This window comes from Rana temporaria, chromosome 10 (assembly GCF_905171775.1).
Source record: "Rana temporaria chromosome 10, aRanTem1.1, whole genome shotgun sequence".
Taxonomy (NCBI): Eukaryota; Metazoa; Chordata; class Amphibia; order Anura; family Ranidae; genus Rana; species Rana temporaria.
This window is the reverse complement of record NC_053498.1, coordinates 101416754-101429795: the sequence shown is the minus strand read 5'-3', so window position 1 is coordinate 101429795 and position 13042 is coordinate 101416754. Positions and strand designations below refer to the sequence as shown.

At 45.6% G+C, this 13042-nt stretch overlaps 1 protein-coding gene across 6 annotated transcripts in view; it reads left to right on the top strand.

Moving 5' to 3' along the window:
- Nucleotides 1-5421, top strand: part of DVL1 (dishevelled segment polarity protein 1) — a 226872-nt gene extending 221451 nt beyond the window's left edge. For 5 of the 6 annotated variants that reach the window (XM_040325863.1, XM_040325864.1, XM_040325861.1 and 2 more), the window contains one exon: nucleotides 4534-5421. In XM_040325863.1, coding sequence (XP_040181797.1) covers nucleotides 4534-4937 — 404 coding nt within the window. In that variant the 3' untranslated portion in view covers nucleotides 4938-5421. The remainder of the gene's footprint in view (nucleotides 1-4533) is intronic. The other variant, XM_040325866.1, reaches the window with a different exon arrangement.
- Nucleotides 5422-13042: the final 7621 nt, after the last annotated feature.

The window sequence follows — 13042 nt, the reverse complement described above, 5'->3', positions numbered from 1 at the left end:
TTTCTCTACAATATCCATGCCAATGATAGGAAAGGCTCTACTTCATATCCAACAGTGATTATCAGTATAGTTTAAGGGATCTTTACTAAAATACATGACAGTCCAGGTGGCCCTGGGGCACGTGCATGATCACGCATGTCCTGCTTTACCTCTGCTTCATGTGTCTTTCGTGCATGTATCTCTTGCAGTCAGTGTTCCGTTATATAATGTCCTGTATGTCAGCAAGGCAATTATAACATAGATCTCGCTGTTTCTGAACTAAGAAAACTTTTGCGTGTTTGATTTTGGAACATAAATGCAAGTAAGTTTGACCCTCGATCTTCTGGAGAGTTATGATCCAACCATTGGAGGTGTATGTATAGCTGACTTTTGTTTGGTAGATTAGTAATAAAGAGCAGGGGGAGTCACTGTTTGCGGCACAGCTCTGAAGGAATGGCGCGGGTATGTCGTTCCTTCAGAGCGCATGCACCAGTGACGTTACCGGCTGCATCTACAGTAAAACAATTAGCACGTTTAGGAGATATTTACTGTACCTATAGATAAGCCTCATTTATATAGGCTTACCTATAGGTTAAATCATACAAGGGAGTTTACTCCCCCTTTAAGATTAATTGGCAATAATATTTTACCATTTCTTTGTAACCTGGGGAACAATATCACAGAATAGGAGTTACAGTGCATCTGGAAAGTAATCACAGTGCTTCACTTTTTCCACATTTTGTTCTGTTACAGCCTTATTCCAAAATGTATTAACCATTTAAGACCTGGACCTTTAGGCAGCTAAAGGACCCGGCTATAGGTCCGGGTTTACACACAGTTCTCCCCGTTCTACAGCTCGGGGGACCGATCGCGGGACTCCAGCGGCGATCGGATCCGCAAGTCCCGCGGCCGTGGTCACGGAGCTTCGGACCGGGTCGCGTGCATGCTTTACGTCGGCATAATGGCACGGCTGGGCACATCAACGTATATGTACGTTGCCCTTTAAGCCCAGCCGTGCCATTCTGCCGACGTAAATCGGCGTGAAGGGGTCCTTAGGTGGTTAAATTCATTATTTTCCTCAAAATTCTACAAACAATACCCCATAATGACAACATGAAAGAAGTTTGTTTGAAATATTTACAATTGTATTAAAAAATAAAAAAATTAAACAGTCACAGCCTTTGCCTTGACACTCAAAATTAAGTTAAGGTGCATCCTGTTTCCCACCTTTGGTGTTTTCCAAAACGCACCTGAAGGACACTCAGATCATGAGAAACAAAATTCTCTGGTCTGATGGAACAATGTCTGCAGGAAACCAGGCACTGCTCATCACCTGGCCAATACTATCCCTACAGTAAAGCATGGTGGTGTCATGCTGTGGGGATGTTTTTCAGCGACAGGAACTGGTAGACTAGTCAGGATTGAGGGAAAGATGAATGTTGCAATGTACAGAGTCATCATTGATGAAAACCTGCTCCAGAGCATTATGGACCTCAGACTGAGGCGAAGGTTAATCTTCAACCCTAAGCACACAGCCAAGATAACAAAGGAGCAACAGGGACAAAACACATATGGTGGAGAGAAATTGCTGCCCACCCCAGATAAGTCGACAGAGAAAGTTTTCCCTAATAACAAAGGAGTGGCTACAGGACAATGTGAATGTCTTTGAGTGGCCCAGCCAGAACCCAGACTTGAACCCGATTGAACATCTCTGGACAGATCTGAAAATGGCTGTGCACTGACACTTCCCATCCAACCTGATGAAGCTTGAGAGGTCCTGCAAAGAAGAATGGGAGAAACTGCCCAAAAATAGATGTGCCAAGCTTGCAGCATCATACGCAAAGAGACTTGAGGCTGTAATTGGTGCCAAGGGTGCTTCAACAAATTATTGAGCAAAGGCTGTGACTACTTATGTACATGTGTTTTTTTTTTTGGTTTTTATTTTTAATACATTTGCAATGATTCTAAACAAACTTCTTTGACAATGTCATTATGGGGTATTGTTTGTAGAATTTTGAGGAAAAAAATTAATTGTATTAATTTTGAAATAAGGCTGTAACATAACAAAATGTGTAAAAAGTGAAGTGCTGTGAATACTTTCTGAATGCACTGTACAGCCCAGACAATGATTCCATCCAGGCAAGCAAATGCTGAATGAAGTATAATGTATATGATTATGGTGGAGTTAATACTAACACGATTAAACTGGCAAATGCAGCATGCTTTTAATTTTCATTCAGCTTGCAATTGAGATGCATTTGGAAAATGTTGGTGAGATGGCTCTAACCCATCTCCGACCTTCTAAGCTACATCAAGCTGCTTTTATATTCCTAGCACCCTGCGAGCTGAAGGGAGTAACGCTGGCATTACAATACCCCAACCACGGCATTTGGCACCAGGTTCCTCTCCATATACACAGCTCGGGATTCCCCCGAGCAACCCTAAGAGGATCGTCCGCATTGGACTCAAAATAACCCCCTGATCTGCTGCACTTTTGCCCTAACAAGCCCTACATTTGGGACACCGTGTGTTTGGGATCAGTTGGAGCCATCCCTCCCCTTTCTCCTTTTTTTACTCATGAGACCCCATAAGTCGGCTTTGGGGACATCCTAAACCGAAAACTTGAGGGTCAATTTTCAAACCTTTGTTTACCACAAACGAGAGAAAAAAAGCTTGTAACCATACACTCCTGTGGCCCCTGATGAAGGTCTGTTGCTCCACCAACAGACCAGAAACGCGTCGGGCATTTCTCCACTGCTCTCTACAGAGTGTTTTTTAAATCTTATTGTATTGTGTTTTCACAAGGTTTTATTTCATTATTTTCTTGTTGTTTCCTGTTTCTCCTGGGTCCACACATGGGACGTGTGCCCCAGGTGTCACTTTATCACTACTTCTTATATGTTTTTTATTCTTATTATACATATTTTTTGACTGTTCCAGAAGATTTCTGTAATCCAACATCCAGAATTGTTCTGTAAACAAGTGTTTACCCATTTTGGTGAAAATATCTAATAAATTAAATTTTACATATATATTGGAGTCTGGCCTTAAAAGTCCCGTCTGGGGGTAATCGTTTTCTTTCTTTTATATTCCTAATGACTTGGATGTGGAGCGATTCCTTAAAGTGATACTAAACCTACACTGTTTAATTTACATTGTCCCTTTTCTGTATATGGATAATGGCACTGAAATTATTTTAATAAAATAAAACAATCTAAGTACCTTTTCCCTAATCAATATACAACTGTCACATGACCCAGATCTTTCCCAGCCTGTCTGCAGGGAAACATGAGCAGGAGGAGCTTCTTTGTCATACAAATATATTTGAAATCAAATCTTACATTTTTGGCAATAACATGGTATTGGTGGATTTCTCCCAATCACAGTCTGTGTCAAGCCCCTTCAACCTGTGTCTTAGAATAAGAGGGAGTGGAAGCCTCCATTAATCTATGTGTAATATCCTGCCAGAATTGTGTTTAGCTGGTTAGTGGCATGGGGGAGGAGACATGGAGGGAGTAGGTTGTCATTTACCACTGTGTATATGCCCACATGTGTGACTCTATAGTCACATGGGCTGCTCAGATGTGATGGGGGAGATAATGCTCAGCATAGAAACGCACTGAAAACTGAGCATGTGCAGAGTTGCCACCACAGCTGCAAAATCTATAGCTGAATTGGGGACATGAACAGAAAGGGGAGATAGAGTGCAGCAGAATCAACCAGGTTTATTGCAGAATAAAGAAAATAAATCTCAGAGACTGAGCGAGTATGAACAACATTTACTGATGTGATGTGAAGTGTTACTAAACCCACATCATAAAAAAACTAAGGTTCACAGCAGAAGCACTGAAGTTGTCCAAGCTGTTCTCCCAGCAGCTCAGCTCCATCTTCTCCATGTTTATCTTGGCTAGTAGAAGTCTGGAAGGCTGCGGAGTCACTGCTGGGAAGGGGAACAGTGTGAGCTGAGCTGCAGATGGTGTTGAAGTGTACCCAAGTGGATGACTCCACTGCCTTCTCCATGTGACCGTGTTTTCTGGCTTGGCGATTGACTGTCACATGGGGAAGGTTACATGATTAGAGCAACAAAGCAAGGGTTCCAACACAGATGGGTGGTAAAAATGCAGAGTGGATAGGTTAGTATACATGGGTGGGGGTGTATTATCAGTAGACATTGCCAAAATGCTGAAAGATTCACAGTGGAAGTACTGAGGTTCACAAATCATCCTCCCTGCAGTGACTCTAATTTGTAATATAAACAGAGCGTTAGCCTTGGGAGGGGGGAAATTGGAGATGAGCTGCTCAGAGAATGACTTGAGTGCTTCTGCTATAAAATTTGAGGATGAGGTACTCCAGGATGCCTGAAACTACAGAGGTCAGTGAGGGCTTCAGAATATGTTTGTAAATATTTGAATATCCAGGTAGCATTTGAAGCTTATTGGGGCACAGACATCAGTATAAACCCAACAGAGGTTCTAGCAGTGTCCCACTATATCCAGAAAGCCAGAAAACATTTTGTCTAGAGTTCTGTAATAATAATATCTTTTTTTGGCACAGGCAGCAAAAGCAGTGGATCCAGTCGCAGTAACCGAGAGGGAAAGAGATCATCCGGTCGAGAGAAGGACCGTAAGTCCACTGGCAGTGGTAGCGGATCTGACCGTGCCGCCAGCAGTGGAGGAAAAAGGAGCGAGAGGCCACTAAGCCAGCACAGCAACCGGAGTCACGGCTCAGCGGCACACAGCGAGCGTAGTCATCGCAGCAGCCACCACTCTCATGGGCCCCCCGGTCTACCTCCGCTTTACAGCCTGCCAAAGATCGGGGGCAAGGTGTACAATAGCGGTCCGCCGGGTGGTCCTCCAGTCCGCGAACTAAGCAACATCCCTCCAGAACTGACCGGAAGTCGGCAGTCCTTCCAGAAGGCCATGGGAAACCCCTGTGAATTTTTTGTGGACATTATGTGACAGCCAAAGTGCCTTCTGCTCCAGCCACTAGAAAAGCTAAAGAATTGCATAGCTCCCTGCAATGGATGACCACTGCCATAATCCGATGCCAAGCCATAGGAGAGGAAAAAATGATGGCTTTTTCTATTGCACTGTAAGCTTTGGTCAACATCAAAGTACATTTGAAATGCTGATTTCAGAAGATGTAAAGGATTTTGGAGAGATCACCTCAGAGTTCATGCTAAAGGCACAATCCTAGTGATGTCACATGTACTGTAGGTGATGTCAGACAAGCCTGGAAGCCATGCAAAAAAACTGGTTTCAGTAAAACCAGGTATGCAGAGCTTTCACTGCAGAACAGCTGTAGAAGAAAGGGTAGCTTGATTCCCTACCATGTGATACAGACTAGAGTATCACTCAATAGCTTGTCTGACATCGACCTGAGAGCTGGCCACACACGCACATTAATTAATCTCCTTTTGTTTTCCAAAAAATCCTCATGATACAAAAGCACATGCTAGAATTGCACTGTTAAAGTGAACCAGTCATAAACCTGAGCAGTTCAGACTATAAATATGATGAAGAAAATGTGTAAGCAGGGGAAATCTTGACTTGTCCTGTAAAAGTCCCACTTGGCTCCCCGACATTTATGGGACCAATATGGAGGCAGAGGTGGATGGGGACAGGTTTGACTATTTAAAATGTACTCTTTAATTTTGAAACGGTAAATATACACGTCAACATTGCCATATAAGTTTAGCTGCCTCTAATTCGGGATCTATTAATCATTTATGAATTTTACTGAAAGTAACCTATGCCTCTGCATTGTTTCATTGTGCGTGCAGTCTGAGCCACCCAGGTTAATGACAGGCTTCGTTTAAAGTAAATTTCCACTTTTAGAATGGCTTATGCATATGTTTAGGTCTCTGCAGCCTCTGAAAAAAATGCCAGTAGAGCAGTTCTGCCTCCTTGTGGCCTAATTGGCAAGATAAAACCAGCCAGCTGTATTGTTTTGGGGCTGTCTGGCCAGACTGAAGCCTCGTACACACGACCTGAGGAACTCGACGGGCGAAACACATCGTTTTCCTCGTCGAGTTCCTTGTTAGGTTGTCGAGGAACTCGACAAGGCAAGTTTCTCCATTCCCGTCGAGGAAAAAGAAGACATGCTCTCTTTTTGGCTCGACGGGATCCTCGACAGTTTCCTCGTCGAAAAATGTACACACGTTTCCTCGGCAAAAAAAAAATCCCAGCAAGTTTCTTGCTGGTTTTTGCTGAGAAACTCGGTCGTGTGTACGAGGCCTGACAGAATTGCCTTGATGGGGTAAGACAGCAAAGTAGTGTCACTGCAAAGCTTAGAAAGCAAGCAAATATGACTGCCTTCAAGGACATATATTAGTAAAAACCTAAACCATCGACATATGAATAATTGAGGCAGCTTTAATACTTATTTTTTCCCATCAGGATCATAAGGTGTGTTTGGCCAGTGTTAATTCATGAATCTAGCAGGTGAAATGACCACCAATTAAGGTTAAGACAATCTTTTGGTTGTCAGTACAAATTACAGTCAGTCCGGCCAAAACTGATATTTCAGATAACGGTAGATTGGAGCATGCTGAATTACTAAACTGGATGTATATAATCTGCTGCAGCCATATCCGGGCAATGCCCATCTTTTTATACAATCTTTTATTTATTTATTTTACAGCCAGTGGGTGAGTCAACCCACCAATGTAAGACAATGCCGGAAAGATCAGTTTTGGGTAATGTGCCCTGTAAATGGCAGTCCACCTAAAAGTGATATTTCTGTTACAGGTGGTGTCTTTTGGACTTAGTCAGCTAATGAATCATTGTATCTCTGGAGGACTGTAGTGGTGAGATCTCCCTTCCATAGTTTGCTTCTGCCCAACTGGGTTTTTGGTGTTCCCAACCATCATGATGCATCTCATTCCACTCTCCCGGTTGCCAGCTCCATATTGATAGTAATAAAAACACAAAACGATCCAAACCTAGACTTTGCAAAACCTGAGATGTGGAGATCTCACCAGTAGAGTTCCTGGAAGACCTAAGAAACTGATGCATTAAAGACCAAATCAAGTCTCTCAGAACATTATGTAACTATTTAGGCCTCATGCACACTGGAGGTGTTATAAAAACGCTAGTAGCTGTAGAATGAGTTTTGTAGTAGCATTTTTTTCAGCTTTTTTTTTTAAGCAAAACTATACTCCCAGCTAAGCTTATGGCTTAACTATGCTCATAACCGCTGAATAGCCACGTTATTTCGCGTTTTTGAGCTTTTTTCAGAGTTATGCCTCGTACACATGATCGGACATTCCGACAACAAAACCGTGGATTATTTTCCGACGGAATGTTGGCACAAACTTGTGTTGCATACACACGGTCACACAAATGATTTTTGTGCGTTGAATTCTGTACACACGGTCGGAATTTCCGACAAGAACTTTTGTTGTTGGAAAAATTGAGAACCAGCTCTCAAATTTTTGTTGTCGGAAATTCCAACAGCAAATGTTCAGTGGAGCATACACACGGTCAGATTTTACGACGACAAGCTCACATCGAACATTTGTTGTCGGAAATTCCGACCGTGTGCACGCAGTATTAGAGCGCTTTTACAGCTGAAAAACTGGTCTCAAAAAACACTAGTTCTGTTTTTTTTTTCAGCTAGAAAACACCCCATAACAAAAAAAGGTGATAACAGCCCATGTGTGCATGGACACATAGGATAACATGCTGGGGAATTTACTGGCTGTAGAAAAAAAAATGCCTGAAGCAAAAAACGGCAGCTGCAAAAACGTCTAGTGTGCACAAGGCCTAAGGCTCCATGCACACTAGGAGCAGAAAAAACATCAACGTTTTTAGCTTGAAAAACGTGGCATAAAAGACGCAAAATGAAAGCATATTGTACAAAGTTTAGGCGAGTCTATGAGAGTTTAGTTTATAGGCGTTTTTTGCACTACACTCCCCTCTGCAAAAGTTTTTACTCCCACAACACACCTAAAAAAACTTTGGCACTTGACGTTCAGAAGAGATAAGAGGAGTTTAGGAGAGACTTTTTACAGCTCCTAAACTCCTCCAGGAAACACGATAGAGAAGGGTTTTTTTTCCTGCCTCTGAACGTTCCTGACAGAAAACGCCTGTAGCAGTCAATAATGTGCAAAGACACATAGAGCACAATAGAAGTGCTTCTAGAGGCAGGAGAAAAAATGTCAAACGCCTGTAGAATCAACGTTTTTTAAGTCCAGTGTGCATGGAACCTAAATGTGCTGCGAAATGGTAAGTCTAAGGCCCCTTTCACACTGGGGCAGGACGTGCGGTGGTGGTATAAAAATAGCGGTGCGGTATTAACTGCAGAGGCAGAGGCGCATTGCCAGTGGAATTACCGAACAGATTCCTCCATCCACACAATAGGCATGGATCAACAAATCCCTCCTGCCCTGCTATTGTATTCTAACAGCTGTGAGTGGCAGGCTGCTCATTGGCTTCAAGTGTTATAAGGCTGGCAATTTTGGCTTCTTCGAAAAAGTCAAAACGAGTAATTGACATTTGGCGAGCTGTCAGGGCCACCCACTGTTAGAATTGTACCTGTTTCAGAGGAATTGGCCTACATTCTAACAGTGTATGTCCAGCTTAAGGATGCTGCGTTGGCAAAAATAAATTGAAACTTGATAAGATTTTGTGCACCTAGTGATGCTGGCAGACAGGTTACCCTGCATACATAATCCAGCCTCTAAAGATCTTTCTCCCAAAGATTATGCAAGCATTTTTGCATTAGGTCTAAGAAAGAGGAGCACCTAAAACACTGGCTTAGTTCATGCCCTGAGAGTAATATCAGGAATGACATGCAGGCACCTTAAAAGAAACCTGTAGTGGGAGAACCAAGTAGGCTGCCATTGCTGACCTCCTTTTGAAAATGCTATTTGACTGGCTGCTCTGGCTCCAGCACTTTTAAGTTACTGGCCAAAAACTTGGATTGGAATGAAGTAATTATCTGAGTACTTGTTCCAGGTCAGCGACTCAGAAAGTGCTGAAGTGCATGGCAGGATTATTCAGAAGTCATCAGTCGCAGCCTTCCGATTTCATTTAGCTCTTCAGCATCTTCCAAAACAAAGACTCAGTTTTGGGTGGACTGACTTTTTCTCCCAAACCACCAGACAGGTGGATAAAGCACTTAAAAATAGGATTTTTTGTACTCACCGTAAAATCCTTTTCTCTGAAGTCCATGGACGGACACAGCTCCTTAAATCTTGACAAGTGGGTTATGTTCCCTGTTTACAGGAGAGGACTAGGCAGAAACATGTTAAATAGTTAAATACATGTTACATTAACAGAGTTGAACAGCCCCGCCCAGGGGGCGGTCCCTCCAGACATAACCCTCCTCACTGCAGCTTGCAGCCTCAGTTCGTAACAAGCAGTACAAACCTAAAAAGGAGGGGTGGGAGCTGTGTCCGTCCATGGACTTCAGAGAAAAGGATTTTACGGTGAGTACAAAAAATCCTATTTTCTCTTATCGTCCATGGACGGACACAGCTCCTTAAATCTTGACAAGTGGGACGTCCCCAAGCAGTGTCAAAAAACGAGGGGTGGGAAATATATCAGTAAAAACAATTTTAACTTCACCCCAAAACAAGCAGAGCTCCTCAACGGAGGAGGTGCAACTTTAAACAGCCGCCGGCAAAAACTAGCGGCTGAAAAAAACATCATAAGATGCACTCACAGCAACCATGTAAATTCTGGAAAAAGCGTGAACGGACGAGCAAATCGCCGCCTCGCACACCTGTGAGACCGACGCATGATGTCGGGAAAAAAAAAAAAAAACCCAGGAAGCACCAATTGCCCTGGTCGAAAGTGCCGTGACCGGAAAGGGGGGCCCGCCCTTAGGAGCATAGGCCTGTATGACGGCCTGCCCGATCCACCGAGAAATGGTGGTCGACGAGACCGCCAGGCCCTTTTGTGGACCAGACACCGACACAAAAGAGAGTCAGAAGCTCCGAAATGGAGCCGTAGTAGGCTGGTATACCCGCAAAGCGCGTACCACGCCTAAAGTATGAAAGGCCGAAACCTCCTTCGGAAGAAGGGAAGGTCGCGGGCGCACCATCACCTAATCCTTATGGGGGATCAAGCATGGCGGCTTGCAAGACAAGACCGCCAACTCAGAAACCCCTCTAACAGAGGTAAAGGCCACTAAAGGGGCCACCTTCTGAGATAGTGTCAAGAGAAAATCTCTCTGATGTTTCCAAAAGGAAGGTTCCTGAAGAACCGAGAGCACCAGAGTCAAAACTCATGGGGGAAGAGATGGGCCAAGAGGGGAAAGTATATGACAAACCCCTTGCACACAAAAAAAGGGGACCCACCAGGGAACGGGCCGCAAAAAGGCCACTAAAAGAACACAGCCAAGGCTGAAATCTGCCCCCAAACGGTGCTTTAAGCAATTTTTAGATCCAATCCAAGCTTTAAAAACAGCAGGACCCTGGACATTGAAAGTACGCCCGTGGACGTCACTCCATCCCTTCGCACCAAGAGAGGTGCGACGGTAGATCCTCCGGAAGAAGACTACGGTGCCCTGTTGAGATGACCGAGTCAGACAGACCCTGGTCACCTAAAGTCTGGCTTCCAATAACCATGTTAAGCAAGTCAGTGACTGTACAACAGGAGGAAGTATGGGACCTTGAGACAGGAACCTCCTGCCCTGGCAATCGCCAGGGTGCCTCCGCTACCAGGCGCCCGATATCAGCGTACCAAGGACGCCGAGATTAATCTGGAGCGATTAGAATCATCGGGATCTCCTCAGCATCCACTCTGTGGAGCGGCCGAGGAAGCAACTACCATGGAGGAATGGCAAAAAATGACCGATACAGACAACACAGGGCCACCAGCGCGACTGACGCGTCTGTACAAGATCACTAGACCTGGCCACTAACTGACACCCTTGCGGCGGAGACAAGCTGCCAGGAGATCCATGCCATGTGAGGCTCACCTCCTGCAAGGGAGCCGAAACACCCCAAGCACAAAGACCAGTCGCCCTGGTCCAGCATCTGGCGACTCCAGTAGTCTGCCTGCCGGCATACCTGATGGTAGACTGAAGCCACGGCCGTGGCGTTGTCCGGCTGAAACCAGATTGGTCGACCACAAGGAGAAGCATAGCCTGATCGCCTAAAATAGTAGGACAATGAACAGTAGACAGCACCTGGTATTCCCAGGCGGTCTTCCACCAGGCACTAGCCAGGCCCGACCCTGGGTAGCTACCGAGACCAGACACATTCAAGGAGGTGTGGTCATAGGTCCACGCAAGTCCAGCGACTCAGGGCCGACTGGACCCCCCAGTTTTGTGAACCTCCAGGTTCACAACCCGTGGGCTGGCATTCGTCGTAAACACCGACCACTGGAAGGAAGGAACAACTTCCCGGACCGAAGAGTCGGGAATCTCTGTCACCAACTCAGAGAGACTCTGACTAGGTGGCGCACAGGAATCTAATGATTTCAGAGACAAGAGATTTTTACCACCTGGAAAACCAGGGTGTGGAACTGGGCATACAGTACCACCTTGAAGGAGGCTACCCACAGACCCTGAACCAGCAGGCGCCCGGAGAGAAGACCGATTGCGTGATGCCAATACCTTCTCCGCAGACTGAAGAGTCTGCAATTTCTCCAGGGGAAGAAGGACCTTTGCCACTGAGGAGTCTGGATCAACACTAGATACTCCAACGCTGAGTCGGAAACCTAGCATGCCCATAATTTGAACCCTGGGTCGCACACATGTAGGGCAGGCTTGCTGCCACTGAGCTACACTTTCTGGCCTAAACGTTTAACATCCACCCGAATCTTCGGAGGGTCTGAATGGGAATAACCCATCCACTAGGTCGGAGACAGAAGCTGCTCTCAGAAGAAAGTCGTCAAAGTAGCCAATGAGGCAAAGCCTCGCTGTCCCAACAAAATTCAAATAAGTGCGAGCTCCTAGCTGAAAACCCATGGTGCTGACGCCAGATCAAAAGGGAGGGCCACAGGCTGACAAAGACCCTTCTCTCATCACGAAGCACAGAAAAAAACACTGTGACATGTGCAAAACGGGACATGCATGTATGCGTCCCTGATGTCCGAGGACGTCAGGACATCCCCCGGATGAAGCGCAGCTACCACCGAACAAATGGATTCCATGCGGAACTACCCGACGTTCACAAAGGTATTTAGGGCCTGAGGCCCATAGAAAACCCCAAAACTCTTGTCCTGCAGGAAAGGTAAAATTACCTTGCAGCTTAGCAAATCCCACACTGCCCAAGGCAGACCGACGTGCCGGGAGGGGAAGACACAAGGACAGAACTTTGTTCTGTGGATAGGAGGAAACCCTATCTAGTACTCCGAAGAGACCACCTCGCAGACCCACTAGTCGGAGAGCAGGGAGGTTTCACTGAATTGTGAACCTGCAAGCCGCCCCTCCCACCTAGAGACAGGGAGGGAAGGCTATATACATTGGCAGGATTTGGGTGCCGGCGTGATCGGCTTATGCACCCAGGGACAGATTAGTCCCCCAGCTGGGCCTTTGACGGCCTGGGAGGGTTGCCCCTAAATAATACACACACATAGTGTGTATGTATATTATGTAGGTGTATGCACACATGTCTTTGGAGGAAACCGGAGTACCCGGAGGAAACCCACACAGACACAGGGAGCGACAATGCAAGCTCCAGGCAGATTGGCGTCAGTGTGCAGATTAGAACCAATGACTCTTTTGCTGCCAAGTAATGGAGTTAAGCACTACACCACCGTGTGCATAAAACCATTCTGAAACAGACGCCCTGGATAACAAGGGCGCAGCATTCAATGAAGCATCACAGACCTATATGAGGCCCTGGACCAGCTGGTCCGCTAGGCTAATAACCTCAGGAGAGAGTCGGTGCTCCTCCACTGTCTGGTGCAAAATGCTCACTCTGTGAGTTGTATACAGCACTAGGGGTCAGGACTACTCCAAGATGCCCGCCGAGCGTTCAGAACGCGGCTACAGGAAAAAGGCCAGCACAATGTAAGCTGCGCCATAGCGTGGCCACGACAAAATGGGCGCCAATGGGAGTTTTCAATGTAATTGAAAAATCTCCCAAAAAAAATAGCGCCAGCGA